Genomic DNA, 21,503 nt, shown 5'->3' on the forward strand with positions numbered 1-21,503 from the left:
ATTTTTCACACACATCAACTGGTAGGTATGTTGTAGAAGACCCATAGGGCTCTGATCAGAAGAAAAAAAACTATGAAACTCGCAATCGTATATGTGTCAGAGTTTTATAGTTTTCCGGGTTTTTTTTTTAACTTGATTTAGTGCAGCGGTTCTCAAACTTTTTCCATCATTCCCCCCTTCAGAGGGTCTGAATGCTTCCGAGCCCCCCCTAAGCAACAGCAGTGCTCGGGCAGACTGATTTTGCAATCGCTGCGCAGAATCAAAGGAAAGGTGATTGGTAAGATTAAACAAAGAGGGGCTGAAGTCGAATGCAGATGTGTGTTCATTTCTATGCTATTCAAATTCATTAATAATATAATGTTGGTGAGGGCTTTAAACTTATTCACTTATTGGCGAGACGGGAAATAATTTCCTTGGGAGACAAAAAATCCAAAATCAGATGTCACACGCCCCCCCTGAGATGCCTCCGCGCCCCCCCAGGGGGGCTTACGCCCCACTTTGAGAAACTCTGATTTAGTGAAAGACAAGCAGATCAATAGATGTATCCAATCATGTTGGACGCTCATAGACCTGATGAAATAGCTACATTTTGGGGGGCGCTGTGGCCCCCCACATTTGGGCTTGCATGCCCACCCACGGGCACCCCGGTTCGAGTCTGGCCGGGGTCATTTCCGGATCCTCCTCTGTCTCTCTGTCCCATTCGCTTCCTGTCACCATCTTTGACTGTCCTGTCAAATAAAAATTGCTACATTTTGTCACAGTAGTCACAGTATATGTTGACATAGTAGCCGATGTTTCTTTTGGTGAAATTCAGCTTCCCAATGTTGATGGCATCTGTGCAGCCCCAAACCATGTCAGTCCCACGACCATGCTTGATTGTAAGCATGGGGCACCAAAGGCTTCTCACCAAAAGACACATGCACGTCAACATGTACTGTGACTATTGAGGCAGATCCTCTCTACGGGATTTTAACACAGGGTTGTGCTCACTTTTGTGGGTACATTTTGAGACATTAGTGGCTGTATTATGAATTATTTTGAGAGGGAAAAAAATTGAAATGGTTATATAAGTTGCACACTGGCAACTTTTTATTGTGTCAAAGTTCAATAAAGACGCTTTTGCACACCTCTGTAGTTGGGCAGGTGCGTAGGATGTTATCCCAGCCGGGTTGTCAGTCAAGTGAAAAGAAATCCCGCACACTGTCCATTCCACCAACAAACTTTAATATAACGTTTCGGTCATCCGACCTTCTTCAGGTCACCTTTACCTGAAGAAGGTCGGATGACCGAAACGTTGTATTAAAGTTTATTGTGTCAAAGTAAATTTTTTGTAATGTTGTCCCATGAAAATATATAATTACAAATCTTCAGATATGTGAGGTGTGTACTCGCATAGTGACACACTTCATGGATTGTCCCATGTTGAAGTCAGTCTGTGTTGATTTATGTGAAAGGTTCTTCAAATTAGAAATGGCTCATTAATAGGGCTGGGTTCAAAAGATCGAATTGCGATCCAATATCGATTCACGCTCAAAAAATGTGATATCGATTCACAACTTTGTGGATCGATCTTTTGCAGATGATTATAGGTGCTATTTTCTCAAGTCAAGTCAAGTCAAGTCAAGTAGGTTTTATTGTCAATTTCTTTACATGCACTGGTCATACAAAGAATTTGAAATTACATTTCTTGCTTTCCCATACAGACATAGACTAATCTAGGTAAGGACATAGACAGTATAGACATAGACAGTACTTATACATGGACTTAAGACAGTATGGACATAGACAGTGCTCATACAGACATTTAAAGTGCAAGACTGGACAACAGAAGACTTGTAGAGGACATACATTAAGAGGTAATTGTTGTGCTTTTGTGCTTTTCCTAAAAAGTCCTTTATAGCGTTCTGACATAGTAATAGTAGCATTTTTAAGAAAAATAAATATTAAAAAGGTCTGTCAAGTACACCAGCAGCAGTGTGTGTGTGTGTGTGTGTGTGTGTGTGTGTGTGTGTGTGTGTGTGTGTGTGTGTGTGTGTGGTGTGTGTGTGTGTGTGTGTGTGTGTGTGTGTGTGTGTGTGTGTGTGTGTGTGTGTGTGTGTGTGTGTGTGTCAGTGTGTGTATGTTTGGGTTTAGTGCAGAAAGTGCAGTGTGCTGTGTGTGTGTGTGTGTGTGTGTGTGTGTGTGTGTGTGTGTGTGTGTGTGTGTGTGTGTGTGTGTGTGTGTGTGTGTGTGTGTGTGTGTGTGTGTGTGTGTGTGTGTGTGAGTGTGTGTGTGTGCGCATGTTTTGAGTTAGTGCAGGTTGAAAGTTCAGTCACAAATATAGTAGTGCAGGTGGAATGTTCAGTCGCAGATATGGTGGTGGGGGATGAGGGGGGGGGGTTGTCAGTGGCCTTGCTGGCTAGAGGCTGACAGTGGAGGGAGAGTGGGTTGAGTGTTCAGTATCTTGATCGCTTGGTGCATTGTGCTGCTCGCCAGCCTGGTGGTACGGGAACGGAGGCGCCTGTACCTCTTTCCAGAGGGCAGGAGGCTGAACAGTTTGTGTGCAGGGTGGCTTGTGTCTTTGATGATCATCAGTGCTTTCCGGGTGAGGCGTGTGGTGTAAATGTCCTGCAGGGAGGGGAGTGGTACTCCAATGATCTTCTTCGCTGTGTTCACAACACGCTGGAGTGTCTTCCTCTTTTTCTCCGTGCAGCTTCCTCCCCACACTGTGATGCACAACCACATCCTTTAGCTCTCCTCCACATTCATTTAGGCTACATGCACAAATACACATGGCCTGTTCAAGTAAATGGTGCCACTCTTTTCCCACCTTTCTCTCTCATACCAAGTTTTTCATGTTTGTGTGGGCATCAAATGCTGAGATATTTATGTTTTTAGAGCTGGTCTTAGAATTCTAAGCATAAATGGGTTAAAGTAACAACCCAGCAATACAGAAGATTGATATCAAATCGAATCGGATCGCATCGGATCGGATCGTGGATCGAATTGGATCGTGACCCTCTGGATCGGAATCAAATCGATCCAGGAAATTTGGATCGATTCCCAGCCCTACTCATTGAACATACACCGTGACCATGGGTTGACAAACACATAGACAGACAGAGTAAATGCAATGCAATACCCTGCTTAACCACTTCTGAGGGGTCAGATAATCACTATGGGCTATGTCTTAAAGGTTCAGTGCGTATAAACTTACCAGCCCTGAGAAGTGACAACTCAATACCCATTGCTGTTATCACTGACAGTTAAAAAATGGAAATTCCCAAGCATTTATGCTTGCACAGTAGGCCTATGACGTTAAAGATGGTGCGTGAATATGGATTGTTGACCACCATATGTGTACACACAAATGTAAAATTAGCAGCCAAACGAACTACTTGACATTAATAATTGTGAAATTGTTACCAGAGCTGTACTATGTGGTTATGAAAGGCAGCCACACACGTTTGTGATACTGAACACCTAGCAATGTTACACGCTGCACCTTTAAGTGGTTAGTTCACCCAGGTGGCCCAGTTCCAACTCCCCTTCCGCCTTTGTGATCTCCATTAGCTTGATCAGCTTACGGACATTAACATAATAGGACTTACCTCAGACGCGCACAGGCAACCGACCCATTGTTATGACGCTACCTGGCAGGTCACAGTGTGTGTGAGGCTTGCGCACCAAAACAACACATAAACACACTAAACGTAGACAGTATGTTATGCTAAGCTTAGACAGTATGCTAAGTTGTTGTCTTTTGGTCAACTGACGGTAAGAACTCAAAGCACATGCTGCATGTAAGGACAATACACACCAACGCACTAAATTAAGACAGTATATATGCTAACTTCACTAAGTTTGCTATATTGTTGTTGTCTTTTGGTCAACTGATGGTAAGAACTCACAGCCCATTCTGCGTGTAAAGACCAACTGACAGAGATATCACAATGGTGACATACTGGCGTAGGCCACCACTTAACAGCACAAACAGGGTCGCTTCAGAACGTGCTGAAGAAGGTTCTGCACTGCTATGTGTGGGTGTCTGCCCTGTCTACAATTTTCACTTTAAAACAGCCAAGTTTTTTAAAATAATTAATAAAAAGTTTAATAATAAAAAAGTTCCTTGGACTCCCTCCCTTTTGACAGATTTGGCTGAGCCCTAGGGCACAGTTATTTGAAAGGGCACCTCATCCCCTTTCTCCCTGGGCCGAGGACAACTGACCTGTTTATCCCCCCTGTCAGCTTCGCTGAGCACAAACACATACCAAGAGAGTAAGCCTATGTTGTGTTCTTGTCTCTCAACCAAGTGACAGTGCACACTTGCGGGTCACACACAACACTTTCACACACAAAAGTAAGAGCGTGTTATCACTTGACTGATTGACAGTGGTAACTGACTGGGAGTGGTGCCAACAGCAGTTCATGAAAGCATGTAGGCATCAACTGGCCACTCTATTGTACAATCTGCTGAGCTGTGGGAAACTGACTGGGTGAAACAGGCCAAACAACAATCACCCTAAAAGCAGCAATGGGCCACCTAGATTCAGCAGCTGTAGTCTGCTACCATAACATGTACTGTGTCCCAAAATGTCCCAAGATTTCACATGGGCAGCAGTCATATATTGTTAAAAATCCTAAACACATCTGTTCAATGAATAACAACAAAAATTGAAGTTGAGAAATAGTCTTATTGGCAAAAAGAGAGCAGATGTACAGTATATGTGTAGGCCTTTATCTGTTGAATAACATCAGAAATATTTAAATGGAGAAAATGTTATTTCAATGTAATTATCTTATATCAGAAGACATACAGTAAAGATAGCACATGTATATTTTTTGGATGGATGATTCGTCAGTACATGGCGAGATATGTCCTTTTGTGTCTACTGGAGCACAGAAATGCTTAGTCATCCAGTGTCTATTCACAGCCAAGACTCAAGCAAGACTTCTGCTCTTGAGGAACGAGTGATGTAGCAGCGGGAAACAGCTTTTAGATTGGTCAGCTGTTAAGATGATTTCTGCTTATAAAAATACAATAGAGTCGGATAGAGTGTTGTGCATTATAATACTGTAGAATGGAACAAAATATAATATAATGGAAATGGAAAGGACTTTTCATGTACCATGAGTCTGTGGGGAATTGATTATGAGACAACACATGATCATGGATTTGACATCTTGATGGTACTACCGCAAGATAAGCAGAGGTGGAGGCCTGTGGAGGTTGTGGACTACACTGCCGTGCAAAACAAGAACGCAGTAACTCAAAAATGGTCGAATTGTTTTAGATCGGAAATGGGCTTTAAACTACCTCATTTGTCTTGTGTCAAAAAATGGTGGTCCAACACCGTCCAGTTTTAGAGAAAAATAATTTTGAAAGTGCAAAAATGACCAAAAAAAAGTTACTGCGGTGTTGGACTAAAGGTTACGTCGTGCAAAACAAAAACGCAGTAAGTCGGTGAGTTACTGCTGCACTTTCCAATGGGAATGGTGTGGGAGTAGACAGTAATACTTGCCAAGAACGCAGTAACTCCTGCAGTAACTCCATTTTGTGGCAGTAATACCAGCCAAGAACGCAGTAACTGTTTTTTGTGGCAAAAAGACAAATAAATGTTGTTTTTTCAGTTTTTTTGTGTGCATTTAATTTCTATCCTAAAAAAGTATAACCAGGAAGTGTCACCACCACTTTACCGACAACACAGTTGTCGCGCCATATAGGAAACTTTGAAGCCTTTTTTCTCAGTTTGCCGTTTTCAGAGTTACTGCGTTCTTGTTTTGTACGGCAGTATAGTTCATATCAGCATTCCATCCTTTGAGTTAAGAATGCAAGTGGTGTCCGGGCGGAATGAATTGTAGCTATGTTTCCTGCTTAGTTCACTGCAATTTCACGCCTCGTAACCTGGCTGACCCACATCACTTCCCTTTGGCAGGCACCGCTGCCCCCTGGGGGCCAGAGCTTGTCACCAGCCATCAAAGGCAGCCAACAGGCTGATTACTTTAACCTTCCCATTGAGATTTGCGAACTTTGACTCTCCACACAACTTTGTGTGTAAGTTGAAGGTCTACAGCAAAACCTTCTCAGGAATAAGTTAGACCAACGATTCTCAATCTTTTCAGAAGAAATGTTGAAGTGATCTAACCGTTAGATGTCTGCCCTGAAAATGTGCTAAAGCGTTCTGTAGATTTCAAGACTAAGGTCACACACCTATCCATGTTATCTGGAAAAACTACAGTAAAACTCTTCATCGATAAGTTAGTTGTCTCCTTGCATTAGAGGTAAATGTGTGAAATACCTGTATAGGTTACAAGACTGCAATAAGCAGTTTTAGAATATGTTTGGCCCCGCAGACAACATACCAACAAAAAAAATACAGATGCTCCCTAAAAAGTCCCTAAACTGCACATTAAGTTATATTAGTCTGAAATAATTTAGTGGTAAGACCCAGAGCTATGCCCAGAATGTGTAAAATGTTTTATGATGAAGTGTATAATTAGGGCCCAAGCACCACTGTGGCCTGCACCAGAGGTGCGCGAAGCCCTGTTGCTTTTTTGGGTAAGAAAACACCATTGCTTTTCTACGTATTCTTTTTTCCTCTTATTTTTGTTGACCATCCTCTTCCTCTTCATCATCCTCTGTCTTCTCACAACCCTTGGAAGATTTGCTGAGCTCATCGAAGCAACCAACCTGTCATTTTTCCCCCCACATCAAACAGGAAGTGATGTAATTTGGTTCACATCACTGCTATTGATTTTTACATGCTCCTCCCAGATGGTTCATGATATTAAAAGGGTGTATGTGGGATTGTGTGTGTGTGTGTGTGTGAGAGAGAGAGAGAGAGAGAGAGAGAGAGAGAGAGAGAGAGAGAGAGAGAGAGAGAGAGAGAGAGAGAGAGAGAGAGAGAGAGAGAGAGAGAGAGAGAGAGAGAGTAACTTGAAAATATCTGTGGATGGTGAAGTAGGGAAGGTGAAGTTTTTCCGTTTCTTTCTGTTCTTAATTTAATCCAAAGTCTCAAATTTAGCCTAACAGCTTGCAACACGTATCAGGTATCACTAGCAGCAGTCAACTTGAAAGTTCATCTCGTCTTAAAGTTGTTTCATTTCGTAATCTTTGAGATGTTACTTTAGCCAAAGAGCTACAAGCAGAAGAGACAATGGAGAACATGATGAAATTAAAAGGTGTGAATTCACCCCCACACAACTTCATGCAAGGGATCCCATTTGCTCTCCTTCATGGTCTTCACCTCTGTTTAAATAATCCTGAAAAGTCCAGGCCTCTCGTGATGAGATCTTTTTTTTTTTTACCTGTGGTAATGCTTGTTCTTCATCTTGAAGTCTGACTTTTTCACTTGAGGATTAGTGTTTTTGCTTCGATTTTTGGATTTGTATGTTGGATATTTGATTGGACTGATTTAGGAAATCAGTTAAATGGTAGTCTTGCTTGATGTGTCCTTGTGTTTGATTCTTTCTTTCTTCCTTCCTCTCGTTCCTTCTTTCTTTCTTTCTTTCTTTTTTAGGCCGAGGCGCGTTTGGCTGCCAAGCGAGCTGCCAGGGCTGAAGCTCGGGAGATCCGTATGAGAGAGCTGGAGAGGCAACAGAAAGAGGTAAAAAGAAACCTTTTTTTCCCACTCCCTGAAAATTGAGAAAGGGGACAGCAGAAAATGATAGCAGAGTGAACACAAGAGTCAATTCTGTATAAGTAGCATTTTTGTGGACCCATTTTGTGCAGTGATTATTTCAACGTCTTAAAGGGACACTGTCTGAGATTATTTGTTGTTTATTTCCAGAATTCATGCTACCCATTCACTAATGTTACCTTTTTCATGAATATTTACCACCACCATCAAATTCAAAGTGTTCATTATGACTGGAAAAATTGCACTTTTCATACATGAAAAGGGGGTCCTTCTCCATGGTCCGCCATTTTGAATTTCCAGAAATAGCCATTTTCAGCTGTAAAACTGACTGTACTTGGGCCATGCCAGAAAATATTAGTTTATTACTTAGTAAACTTTCACAAAAAGATCAAATCTGGCAATAGGCAACCCAATTTCAATGAGCAGCATAGTTGCAGTACCTTTTTTGACCTTTTCCTGCACAGTGTCCCTTTAAATTAAGCACTGTACTATACTGTAAGCTCACCTTTGTAGTGAGTGTAGTGACTGTGTAGTAAGTGGATAATTTGACATTCTAACCCATTCTGCCACTGACTAGAATCTGTCAAATACAAAGCACATAACAGCTGCAACAAGCACAAGTCTTTTGGCAGGCCAACAACAGCACTGTGTTATTTTCGGTGTAAAAGAATAAGTGTGGCTGTGTGTGTGTGTGTCGCTGGCTGCCTCACTTAAACCCCTTAAAGAGACCCCCCCTCTGTGTGAGTGGATTACGGGGTTGTACAACTCATAAAGCTTTGGGAATTTTTCCTGGTCTTGTCACACCGTTAAGCACAAAGGCCAGGATCCTGTTGAGCAGTAGGAGCTACAGTAACTAGCCAACACTGCTGCTGTCTTGAGGCAGAAGTAGCAACCATCTAATGGATTCTCTGAGGAAAACACGACTACTAATGTCTGTTTGGAAGGCCCTACTACTATGAGATCTGGTTATGTCACGGTGAGAATGCTTAGTTGGTTGAAATAGAAGAAATCTGATTGTAGACTACCAATGTTTTTTTTCTTGATCTTATGTCAAGGCTAGAAGAGAAATCATGTGTATGTGTGTTTCATGTTCTGTTTCATGATGTCTGTGATATTGATTGGTAGTGTAGTGTGTGCACACAGCAATTAATGTCTCCTGTTTGTCCTCAAAAAGTTTGTCACTGACTGTGTTCACCATTTTGCACCTCCCCTAAACCTGCATTTTGAATGTATGTATGTTCTGTCCTCTCTTCCTCTTTCCCACGTCTGTCTTTTTCATCGCTCATGCCATCTCATGTAAAGATCTATCAGAAGGTAGGACTGCAAACCTATCCTAACCCCCCCCCTCCCCCCCCATTCACTTTCCCACTGATGACTCAGCTCACACTGTTATCTCACAGGCTTTAACTCTTAAAGGTCAACTTTTGAGTGTACCCATCTCCTAGTGTCCCCTCCCGACAATCAATTTTAACAGACTTTCTGACTTCTTTCTCAGCTAAGCAAGTCTCTTACCAAAGCAGCTAAGCAATGTGTGTTACTCTTTTTAATCTCTAAGTTTGTTTTTACACTGCAGTTCTTCTTTTTTCTGCTGTTCTGTGTTTTTTCCTCTGTCCGTTCCTGGTCCTCTCTCTCATATTCCTCTCTCCTCTCTCTCTCTCTATCTCTCTCTTAACGCCCTCTCCTCCTCCGTCCTGCTTCTCGCTCTTCTGGGCCCTCCAGAAGTACTATGGTCTGGACAGCAGCAAGTTGGGCCATATTGAACAGTGGATGGTATGGAGCCTCTCTAGCATGCTGTGTGTCTCGGCTACAGTAGCTCCCCGACCCATAGAGCCTAGCCTATAGCCGGTGTTTAGCCACATGTTGCATGCTTGTTACTTCGCTAGCTTAGACGACAACTACGCTGAATGGTAGCGAGCAAGCGCCACATTTCTTTGGCTGGCCCAGCATGTGATTTTGGGGTAGGCCTATAGTCCAGAAGTGGGAGCCTGTGGTTCTGCCCCAGATCTTGTACAGATCATTGCAGCATGGCTAGGAGATTACACCGTAGCCAACCAAATAAGAAATCGGGGGTAGAGGTTAAGTGTCCCGTTTGCCCGTTAGCTCTTTGATGTTATTTTTTACTGTGGTGGATGGAACTTTTGCTGCTACTGCTGCTACTGCTACTGCTGGCTGGTTAGCGAGATAGCTAGCTGGCTGGCCAACCCTCTGATTATACTGTGGGTTTTAAGAGCCTGCTGTGCAGAAGAGAAAACGTGGCTAGCTCTGTGCGTGCGCGCGTGCGTGCTTGCATGCATGCGTGCGTGCGTGCATGTGTGCGTGGACTGAAGAGTGTGGAGTGAAGTGGAGTGGACGTGAACTGATCAGCATTCCACACGTTCCTATTGGTCCGGAGGGGGATGTGAAGTCCATCTGATAGGCTGTAGGGCTAGCCGGTCTGACAGTGGAGACTGGATTTGTGTGCCAGTTGCATGACCCGAAGGCGAGAAGTATTAGCAGCTCCCACTGACCATTACAAGCAGGGCCGCTGACAGGTTTGGCTGGGCCCGGGACAAAATTTTCTCAATGGGGCCCCCCTCCCAACACCAAAAAAGCCCCCCACCCCCTCATCCCTGACGGTCCCTACACAAAATAGTCAAACGCCCAACCACAACCACGTAATTCCCTTGTGCAGCTCCAAAACACACCACGTCGGGATGACAAGCCCATTTATAACGGATAAACAAAAACTTATTTACAACCTTACGGATATGGACTGAGTGGAGTTATGGTTTTCAAAATGCTATCACAATAAAATCCACGCTATTGTATTACTTAAGCTCATGAATAGCACATTTTTCATCATCGACCATTTTCACTTGACCAAGGGGAATCATGTCAAGGACGCGTGTAGGCTATGTCCGCTGAACTTTCAGAGAGGGGAACAAGGCGGAGCACATTCATCTTGCGAGTGTCAAGTTCACCGCAATCAGAACCGAAAGTTACAGATTACCCCAAAACGACACCGTTATAACCCATTCGTTACATTCAATTCTAGGCTATCTAAATGTCAATTTCACACGTTGACATGCCACTGGCTTATTTTAAACCAAATAAATTTAAACCAGAGTCGAGTTACACCGGCTGTAATTCAGCTGACCGGGGATGATTTTCATATCAATTCAGCCTGATTGGCGTGCGCGTGCCTGCCTGAAACTTTTGATTTGGACACATAATTGCAGAGTAATGCGCATATTCATAGATTCAATTACAAAGGCGCATGAAACACATTGTTATTAAGCCGTTGTGGTAATCAAATTATTCGATACCCCCTGTCTCTCTGATACTGAATCCCGTGTGACTTGCTCACGGCCTCCTGTGCCAATGTTAGGCTACTTGACGACGGGGCTGGAAAAAGTTTGCCGTGTCTTACCTGGATCTGCTGCACAGCTGCTTTTACTGGTGCCTGCTACATCATTCCAGTCTTTCCTGAAATATTTAGCCAGAGAACCCCTCAGCCTTTTGGCTTCTTCTTCTCTTTTTCGTTTTTCCTTCTTTTTCTGCGCTCCTGACTTGTGCATGTTTACTAACTGGCTCGCGCACACTGACCACTTATCGAATGCTGTCGTCTTTTTTTCTAGAAAGACCAATCCATTTTGGAATAGGGGTGATAGGGGGTTATTGGCCGTTTTTTCAAGGGCAATGAAGACAAACATCTATCAGTAATTGTTTGAATGCAAATAAAGCACTTTTCTACCCTAAAAAACAACACATTTTGAAGTGAACGTATCATAATTGAGCCCAACGTCATGGGGGCCCAGTTATGGGCCCCCCTCTATTCCAGAATTCCCAGGGCCCGGGACAAAAAGCCCTTTAGTCCCCCCCTGTCGGCGGGGCTGCATACAAGCATGTGACATGTACACTCACTGACACAGACACACACACACACACACAAGCATGCACACATGCATACACACATGCATACACCCACACACACACACCCACATACACCCACACGCACTCACGCATACACCCACACACACATGCATACACCCACACACACACATGCGCGCGCGCACGCACACACACACACACACACACACACACACACACACACACACACACACACACACACACACACACACACACACACACACACAAGGAGGTAGATACAGCATACTGTCTGTACTCAGCAATAATACATGGGGTGGCTGACTCACACTTCTACCATCACATTGCATACAGTGCACAACACAATCAAACACACACAGCCCACTCTAACACACATCAATACCACCACAATCACCACAATGCCCTTCGCACCCTAAGTGTCCGGGATCGGCATAGTAATACAGGAAATGAGGTGTAATCAGAGGGTGCATGCTGGCCTGCGTGTTGATCTGTCTCTGGGATATGTGTGTTTGTTTTCTGATCTGGTCCTCACTGTTTGAAATGAGTGTTTACTGTCAAAGAGGATTGGATGGGATTGGATTGGATTGCATTGCATTGTGGACTGTGACCACAGAGTGTGTTTCCTGTTGAGGTGTTCGTGTCTGTCATCAAGACAGGCCTCAGTCTCTTCTGCCGCTCTTTGACCTATAACCCCTTGCTTTTCCCTTTTTTCTTTCTTTCTTGTTTTCTTTCTTTTCTTTCTTTTCTTCCTTTGGTTCTGCCTTTCAGGAGGAGAGTGAGAGGTACTCCCGCCACTCACGGAGAAACACATCGGTCTGTATTTTTGTTCTTTTCCCTCTTTGTACCCTCCCGCACTCACTCATCCTCCCCATTTCTTTCCTTTCATCCTTCAGCATTTCTTCTCTCCTCTTCCCCCACTTGTACTCTTAAAAGCCTCTAAATAGGAACATTTGAATGAATTGGAATATTTTGGGAAAGTTCTTAATTCGATATCAATTCAAAAAGTACTTGAAAGTAAAATTCAAGTCATTAGTGGGTTTTAATTCTAATTGAGGTGAAATATTTTTGATAACGATAATACAAAAGATAATGATAACACAAAAATCTGAAACCCCTGAACAACACAGAAGGGTGTTTTCATTACAGAAAGGTAAACCTTTACATTAAGACCCGCTGCAATTTGTTTTGGCCTGCTTTAGTATTTCACATGACAGTGATATACTGTTGACCTCAATAAAATATTCCATGGTTTTCTAATTCATTCAGATACTCTTGAAGAGTGGTACGAATTGTTAAATAGGGTATTTTGCCTTAGTATAGTGTCCCTCAGAAGCCAAATCTCTTTCAGATCCTGAGTAAAGTGTGTTTTTTAAAAAAGTCGTGGGTAATGTTTTTTAATTAACTGTAACTTTCTTTCACAAGGTCTCATTTCTAACTGTCACTTTGTCTCCTCTCTCCTTTCTCATGTATACTGTTTCTCCGTTTTAGATTTCGGATGATGAGGAGCGGATGTCAGTGGGCAGTCGCGGCAGTCTAAGGGTGAGTATTCCTCCCTCCACCGTCAAATTCAAAACTAATAGAGAGTTAAATTCAAGATAGTGTTAGTTCTACTCTCAAACGTCTCGATTTGACACTACAAAATGCACTGTGTCCCTCCATATCCCTCCTTTACCCACCCAAGATGCAAGAGGCAAAGAAGTGTATTTGATTGTATGTCACTAAATGGATCACATTGCCACACCACAAAGTTGGTGGATTTTTTTTTTTTACTATGGGAGTTCTCCCCTGAAAAAAGAGAGACGTAATGCATGTAGCAGGTTGGAAATAGTATTCACTGAAGCGTTTGAGATTCTCTGCCCCTGTCTATGGAAAAAAGTCAAGACCTTTCCACTCCGATGGGAAGTTCAAAGCTTGATGAGGGACATTTTTACAACCAAGACCAGAGAGGGTGACCACGATCCACTTTTGTCTGCAATTCCCTCGGAAAGGCTGTGTCACACAAATGGCTGCAGTGCTATTTTTTGAGCACAGTAAAAAAAAAAAAAAAAAAAAATCTGTTTGAGCTCTGGCCTGGTGCCTTGACAACACCTGCGGCTTTCATGGTCATTCTCCTCCTTCACCTTTTTCTTCTCCTTCTCCTCCCTCCATTTTTGGAACATGTCTACCCCCTCAGCCCCCCGACACGCATTAGTCTTTCATTTTTCAGCCCCGACGTTCCAACACCAGCAGTGCAATGTCCCTTCTAGGGGCTCCTGTATTTTCATTGGCATGTATTTTCTTTGGCAGAGTCCTAAGTGTAAGGAATACCCCACATCACTCTTTTCACGTCTTTGCATCTGCTAGCTGCTGGACAGACTTTCTTTCCAGAGATCTCTCCATACCCCCCTCTTCTACCCACTCATCATACTCTCTCTCTCTCTCTCTCTCTCTCTCTCTCTCTCTCTCTCTCTCTCGCTCTCTCTCTCTCTCTCTCTCTCGCTTTCTCTCTCTCTCTCTCTCCTTCTTTCTTCTTCTTCTTCTTCTTCTTCTTCTTCTTCTTCTTTTTCTTCTTCTTCTTCTTCTTCTTCCACTGGCTACTCTCCCCTCAACTCCCTCTGTGTGTGTGTCTCTCTCTGTCTCTCTGTCTCTCTCTCTCTCTCTCTCTCCCCCCCCATCATCTCCCCATCTCGCACTGTTGCCTCATGCTCTCTTCTTCTTCTTCTTCTTCTTCTTCTTCTTCTTCTTCTTCTTCTTCTTCTTCTTCTTCTTCTTCTTCTTCTTCTTCTTCTTCTTCTTCTTCCACTGCCTACTCTCCCCTCAACTCCCTCTGTGTGTGTGTCTCTCTCTGTCTCTCTGTCTCTGTCTCTCTCTCTCTCTCTCTCTCTCTCTCTCTCTCTCTCCCCCCCATCATCTCCCCATCTCGCACTGTTGTCTCATGCTCTCTTCTTCTTCCTCTCCTTCTCCTTCTTCTTCTTGTGTTCTGCTTGCTGGGCCTCAGGGGAATTTCATGTCTTCAGAGCTGTGTGGCAGCACGGGCAGCCTGCCCTCGTGCAGACTCCACACCGGCCGGGTTTGTGCTCTCAACTTTACACCCCCAACCCCACCACCTCCCCTCGTTACCTACTCCGACAACCAACCCCTACAGCCAAACACCACTAGCCTCCCCAGCCCAGCACCTCTCCTTTTCTAGTTTGCTGCCTTCCGTCCACACTGGCTGGGTTTTTGCGCTGTCACACCCCCAAATCCCACCCTCTCCACCGCCCCCTATACGCCGAAAGCTACCCCACAACCGAGTGGCACTCTCCCAGCACCTCTCCTTTTCTAGTTTGCTAGAACCTATCCTCCACCTCTCCCATCGTCAATTCCCTGTCAGACCTTCTCCCACACTCCTCCTCCTACCCCCTCCCCTTGACTCTTACTCCTTCCCCTGTGCTGTTCCACTCTCCCAGCTGACCCCCCCCCCAGATGACTCCTTTCCAGTGTGTGTTCGTCACCTATCCCGTGCACCTTCAAAGACGCTCGGTTTTGAAGCCAGACGAGCTTATTATGTTCTCTTGTGTTTGCTGCTGCTTCAAGTGTGTCCTCTCTCCTCTTTCTTTTCCTCTCCCTTCTCCTCTGCTCTTCTCTCCCTTGCTCTCCTCTCCTCTCCTCTCCTCTCCTCTTTCTTTTCCTCTCCGTTCTCCTCCTCTATCCTCTCTCCTCTCATTTCCTCTCCTCTCCTCTCCTCTCCTCTGATTTCCTCTCCTCCCCTCTCCTCTGCTTTCCTCTCCTCCCCTCTTCTCTCTTCTTTTCTCGTCTCCTCCACTCTTTTCTTCTCCTCTCCTCTCCTTTCCTCTCCTCTACTTTTGTCCCATCTCCTCTCCTTTCCTCTTTCCCCTTCTCTTCTCTCCTCTCCTCTTCTGTCCCCAGCCCTCCACGCTGTGTAGCGAGGCCCCTCGCTCACGAAGCCACAGGGTCCGTTTGTATGATTTGCCTCCTCTTCCTATTCCTTCTCCTCCTCCTCCTCTCCTCCTCCCCCTTCTCCTCCTCCTCTTCCTCCTCCTCCTCCTCCTCGTCTTTTCCTCCTCCTCTTTCTCGTCCTCCTCTTCCTCCTCGTCTCCCCCTTGTACTGTACTGTACTGTACTTACTAGACCTTGTGTGCAGCATCTGCATGTATCAAGTGCAAGATGCCCCAGTAGAACCTGACCTGTGGAATGCAGCCATGGCAACTTGCCTTCAGAAGCTTACAGTCCAGTGCCACATGCACAGTATTCACTTCCTATTTAGCTTTTCACTTGGCAGCCATTTCCACTGATTGCCAACAACATGTTAAATTCTTGTACGTAGCCCCATAATGCACGACTTGCCATCTGAGGCACGCTGTTATAGTCATTGAAAGGTTAATTACCATAGTAAGACTAGACTATGACATGACAGGGGTGAATTTCTCAAAACCAAAGTTGATTGCTACATTAGCTACTTTGTTGTTTTCAATGCATTTTCCCATTGGCAACTACCGAAGTTGCTAACAGGCTAACAACTTCTCTTTTGAGAAACTCACCCCTGGTAACAACAAAATTGATAACACTGTGTTTTAACTGGTTAATAGAGCAACTGTTCTGCCAGGCCTATGAGTCCATCACTGAAATCAGTTATATTAAATACATACAGTAGGCATTGCCAGGTCATTTGGAATATATGGTACTGGAATGTAACCTCTGACTTGAGATTGCCCATCACTGCAAAAAAAAGTAGTATAGCAGCACGTGTTAGTGTGTATATGTGTACTTGTATTCTCTGTGTGTGTGTGTTTGTATGTGTGTGTGTGTGTGTGTGTGTGTGTGTGTGTGTGTGTGTGTGTGTGTGTGTGTGTGTGTGTGTGTGCCCGCGCGCGCGTGTGTGCTTGTGTGTGTTCGTTTTTTTATGGCTGAATCAGGTACGGGATGTTTTTAGTTTTGGTTTGGCATGATCATAGGTTGGGTGTGTGAAGGAATGCTTCTCTATCCATGTGTGTTCACTTAATGAGCAACTGTACACACGACATACCCATGGGCATACAATTACACTCATGAACACACACATACAGTACACACACATACACGCGGCACACACCCTCACACACACTTTGCTTGTCCTTGTCTTCTGGATCATTCCATGATGTATGAGGCATGTGCATAGGAGAGAGTAAAGCGTGCCATTACTGGGATTGCTAATGGACCCCACCACATCAGTCTCATCTTGCTGTAATGGGAATGTGCTATGCGCTGTGGCAGCCTGCATGCAGCAATTGGTGTGTTAGGGCACTCTTGCATGCATATGTGCAAGTATGTCTTTGGGTCTGACTGTGTGTGTGTGTGTGTGTGTGTGTGTGTGTGTGTGTGTGTGTGTGTGTGTGTGTGTGTGTGTGTGTGTGTGTGTGTGTGTGTGTGTGTGTGTGTGTGCGTGCGCGCGCGCGCGCGTGTTTGTACGTGTACGTGTACGTGTACGTCTGTGTGTTGTGTGTGGTAATTTTCATGTCATGCATTTTCAGAAATGTGTATTGTATCTTTGTTGGTATCCGCAATAGCCTACGTTTGCTGCACAGTGTGAGCATGCTTGTGTAGAATGTGTGTGTGTGTGTGTGTATGTGTGTGTATCTGTGAATGGATATGCCAAGGATGAAAATTTACTGCAAACAGTGAATTCCTATCAGAAGTTAAACAAAAATGGCAAATCATACCAGCCATTAAAATGTACCAAAAAGGTAGCAGTAGAGGTCATTTTCTTATTATTTTATTAGACATTGGCTGTGTCTGTTGGGAATTTCCAGGCTGGCTATTGCAACTGCAACTCTCTTCAAGAATTTGGTTAACTCACATTGTCAACCCTATTCTCCAAGGGAGCTGTAAAGGGCGTGTCTAACAGTAGGTTCATGAAGTGCCTCTGTGTACTGCATCTACATCTTGTTTTCTTGTCTTATTAAACAAAGCCGAAAAAAGTAAATAAAACCGACAGACAGGGGACAAACGTTTGTCCCCTGTCTGTCGGTTTTATTTACTTTTTTACAGTTTTTGATTCTGCATTCAGCTCCAGTGTGCGACTCCTTTCTTCCTTTTCATTATACTGCTCTTGGAATTACGCACCGAGCGATACGCTCAGGATAAGACATTGGCACGGACGCCACCCCATTACCATCAAAACATTGGAAATGCCCAAATTGACTGTTGAGAATTTGAAATGTTCCAGTTAATGTGCCTGACAAGAAACGTTGTGCAGTGTCACCGGTACTATGGACGGGCCTTGGCTAGTGAATTTCCATCCTTGGCGCATGTTAGCAAGTGTAGGACGTGCGTGCGTATGTGTAAGTTTGGTCTGTGTGGTGTGTAATTTGTGTGTGCATGGCTCTTTTCTATTCACAGGGCTCAGTGTATGAGGAGAGTCTCTACACGAGCGGGCGCAGGTTTAGCGGCTCCAGCTGTCGTGTTGTAAGCTTCCTCCTTTCTGCTTCCTACTTCCTGCCTCCTCAGCATTTCTTCTTCCTCATTGGCTGTTCACACTGCCACTCTTACCTCCATCTGTCGGGTGTTCAAATGGAATTGTTTTCCTTTATACATTACATAGACTAATAACAAATGTGGATTTAGTGGGTTTTTTAAAGTTCTGAGTGTAGAGTCGTTTAGAGTTTAGAGTTCTGGTAACAACAAATGTATAACATCGTCCATGTCGTCCTCTTGGCCAGCTCTGCCTTGAGAAAGAGATTTTTTTTAATCTCAATGGGTCTATGTTCTTAAAATAAAAGGCAGCCCCATAATGCAATGCGTTCCACCAGTGGAACGCTGTAATAGTCATTGAAAAGTTAGCTACCATAGCACTATTTAGTAAGGCACTACAACTTGGTCATTGGCATTCTGCAAATGTATAACACTGCGACTTAACAGGTTAGATGCAATTTTAGAGTTTAGGATTGGATTCTGTAATAATACCTGTGACACTTGTCACGTTTTGGAGGTGGGCTACCTGTGGCAATGTGAACGGCCCCTCTCGCTTTTCCGTCCTAGAGTCTCCTGTTCCATCATCCCTTCTTCTTCAGTCCTCTCCATGCTCCACCTCTCCTGCTTTTCTCCAGCTCCCTCTCTCCTTTTCCTTCCTCAGGGGTTTGCCTTGCTCTGGGCTCTGGGGTTGCCCAGCGGCTTGGCAATATCCAGACTGACTGGGTTGATTATCCGTCCGTTACCTTCATCAAGTGCTCTTTTCTCATCATCCTCCCTCTTTACTTGTCGTTGATCATGTTTCCTCATTCTTCGCCCCATTGGATGACATCATTCGCATCATCGTAACTTTGTAACGTTCAGATTCTGTGTGTGTGTGTGTGTGTGTGTCTGTGTGTGTCTGTGTGTGTCTGTGTGTTTGTATTTGTGTGACCTTACGTGTCAGCCCAAACTGTCTATTTGATGACTGTGCCTTTCCGATCACTCTTAAATATCACCAGTGTTCATGTCTTTTATCATGTGTCTTTTCGTGAACTTTCTGATGTAGTGGGAAAAAAAATAATGGTGTGTGTGACTGAGCATTGCCCAGTGTTATTGTGTGTGTGTGCTTGCGTGTGTGTGTACTTGCGTGTGTGTGTGTGCTTGCGTGTGTGTGTGTGTGTGTGTGTGTGTGTGTGTGTGTGTGTGTGTGTGTGTGTGTGTGTGTGTGTGTGTGTGTGTGTGTGTGTGTGTGTGTGTGTGTGTGTGTGTGTGTGTGTGTGTGTGTGTGTGTGTGTGTGTGTGTGTGTGTGTGTGTGCGTGCGTGTTGGGAGGTTAGGGGTGTTGGATCTTATATCACAGCAAAGCGTATGTATGTCTGCCTTTTCCCTTGCCAACCAGCTATAATATTCTTTGCTGCCTGTTCCACGAATTAACAAAATAACACCTTTATAACGTTTCTCCATTTCTGCTTTTCCATTCCCTGTCCTGCTCTATTTTCCTTTGTATGTGGGTGTGTGTGTGTGTGTGTGTGTGTGTGCTTACGTGTATGTGTGTATGTGTGTATGTGTGTGTGTGCGTATGTCTGTGTGTGCGTATGTGTGTGTGTGTGTGTGTGTGTGTACGTGTATGTGTGTGTGTGTGTGTGTGTGTGTGTGTGTGTGTGTGTGTGTGTGTGTGTGTGTGTGTGTGTGTGTGTGTGTGTGTGTGTGTGTGTGTGTGTGTGTGTGTGTGTGTGTGTCTGTGTGTGCATATGTGTGTGTGTGTGTGTGTGCGTATATCTGTGTGTGTGTGTGTGCGTGTGTGTGCGTATGTCTGTGTGTGCGTATGTCTGTGTGTGCGTATGTCTGTGTGTGCCTGTGCCTGTATGTGTGGTTCCTTTTTCTCTTCTGTGTGTGTGCGTGTGTGTGTGTGTGTATGCGTGCATGTGTGTGTTCGTGTGTGTGCATGTGTGTGTGTGTGTATGCATGTGTGTGTGTGTGTGTGTGTGTGTGTGTGTGTGTGCGTGCATGCGTGTGTGTCTGTGTGTGTGCGTGCATGCGTGTGTGTGTTGGCTTGTCCAGCCAACAGACTATAGTGGTTTTCTGGGCTCCAGCTCCCGAGCCTCGTCCAGAGCCAGCTCAGCCCGAGCCAGTCCAGTGGTGAGCTGCCTCCTCCACTCACTCCACTAACCCTAACCCCACTGCTCAGCAGCACTACACTCACCACACTACACTAGGGCTGGGCAATGTGACGATGTATATCGTTATCGTGATATGAAAGTGTATATCGTGACCAGGGTGCGATTTGTTGAAGAACCAGAAGGGGGGATAAGTTTCAGATTTTAAGCATTATCAATGGAGTTACATAACGCAAATATTAAAATCCTGTAGGAAAAGTGGAGGTGTTAAAACCAGAAGGGGGGACAATTCCCCCCATCCCCCCCCTACAAATCGCACCCTGATCGTGACATTTCTCCTATATCGTTGATATCGTGATAGTAATTTTATCCATTTTATCCAATTGAATATCATTTAATTACATTTCATGTTGTCACAATACACACTGTAAGTTCAAGTAATTGTAAAAATAAGAATAAAAACATTCATTTTAAAGATAGGTTGTTTTGCGACATGAAAAAATAAAGAGCAAATAAAGAGAATAACTGAAAACCTATGCAATTGTGCTATATCGTGATATATATCGTTATCGTGATATTAAGTAATCCATATCGTGATATAGTTTTTTTCCATATCGCCCAGCCCTACACCACACCACCACACACCTCCCTTTCTCCATATCTCCTCCCTTCTCTGTTAATTTTAGCAATACCAGCAGACAGTCAGCATGAAGCCTCAGGAAATATATACACGAATAGATGACGAAACCCACAATAAGGAGCTGAGGGAATATTTCTGGTGATTGGGTTGTGCTTATTACAGCATCCGTTAGCTCAGCTCAGTTTTGTCCGGCTGTGCTCAGCTTGCCAACGTTTCCTTTCTGGAGGCGACCCAGCCCAGCTCTTTATGCTCTTGTCTGCCACCTGGTGGGCATTTTCCAAAACACTGACGTTGACGCTTTTTTGTGATCCTCAACAAAAGCAGCTACACAGTGAGCTTAGCTTCTCACAGGCATATATCAGCCAACAATTAACTAGTAAGGGTAATTATTTTACCCACCAAAATATAGATTTTTTTATCGGTATTTGACAAGTGGGTAATAATTTTAAACCTTGGCTGGCCACACTGTGTCAGCTGAATCTCACAGTTCCTTATCAGGAAAATACTACTGCCGTTTGGCTTCGTATGGCAGTAGACTCTCCTGGTGGACATTAGCTGACACTGATCTAAATTACGCAGGGGAAAAGGCATTTACCATGACACTGAGCTGCCTCATAGCCATCCCTTTATGGCCTGTCATTTTTTTTTTTAATTCCATACCGTTTTTTCAGCTCAATAAATCTCAGTTCTCTATCCGCAGGTGGAGGAGAGGATGGACAGAGACTTTTTTGACAAAGTGAGAGGCTACATCCTTTATTGCTTCACTTTTTTTTTAATTTGGAGATTTTTAACCTGTTATTGATCAGGGCTGCATTTCCTGAAAGCAATTTTT

At 44.2% G+C, this 21,503-nt stretch overlaps 1 protein-coding gene across 1 annotated transcript in view; it reads left to right on the forward strand.

The window, feature by feature from the left end:
• lrrfip1b (leucine rich repeat (in FLII) interacting protein 1b) overlaps window positions 1-21,503 on the forward strand; it is a 54,081-nt gene that overhangs the window by 14,326 nt on the left and 18,252 nt on the right. Inside the window, exons 2-11 of the mRNA XM_063211771.1 lie at window positions 7,500-7,586; window positions 8,922-8,933; window positions 9,339-9,389; window positions 12,276-12,320; window positions 12,996-13,046; window positions 14,485-14,556; window positions 15,396-15,440; window positions 17,865-17,930; window positions 19,976-20,053; window positions 21,372-21,407. Of these exons, the coding sequence (XP_063067841.1) occupies window positions 7,500-7,586; window positions 8,922-8,933; window positions 9,339-9,389; window positions 12,276-12,320; window positions 12,996-13,046; window positions 14,485-14,556; window positions 15,396-15,440; window positions 17,865-17,930; window positions 19,976-20,053; window positions 21,372-21,407 (543 nt within the window). The remainder of the gene's footprint in view (window positions 1-7,499; window positions 7,587-8,921; window positions 8,934-9,338; window positions 9,390-12,275; window positions 12,321-12,995; window positions 13,047-14,484; window positions 14,557-15,395; window positions 15,441-17,864; window positions 17,931-19,975; window positions 20,054-21,371; window positions 21,408-21,503) is intronic.

Source organism: Engraulis encrasicolus, chromosome 12, assembly GCF_034702125.1.
Source record: "Engraulis encrasicolus isolate BLACKSEA-1 chromosome 12, IST_EnEncr_1.0, whole genome shotgun sequence".
Taxonomy (NCBI): Eukaryota; Metazoa; Chordata; class Actinopteri; order Clupeiformes; family Engraulidae; genus Engraulis; species Engraulis encrasicolus.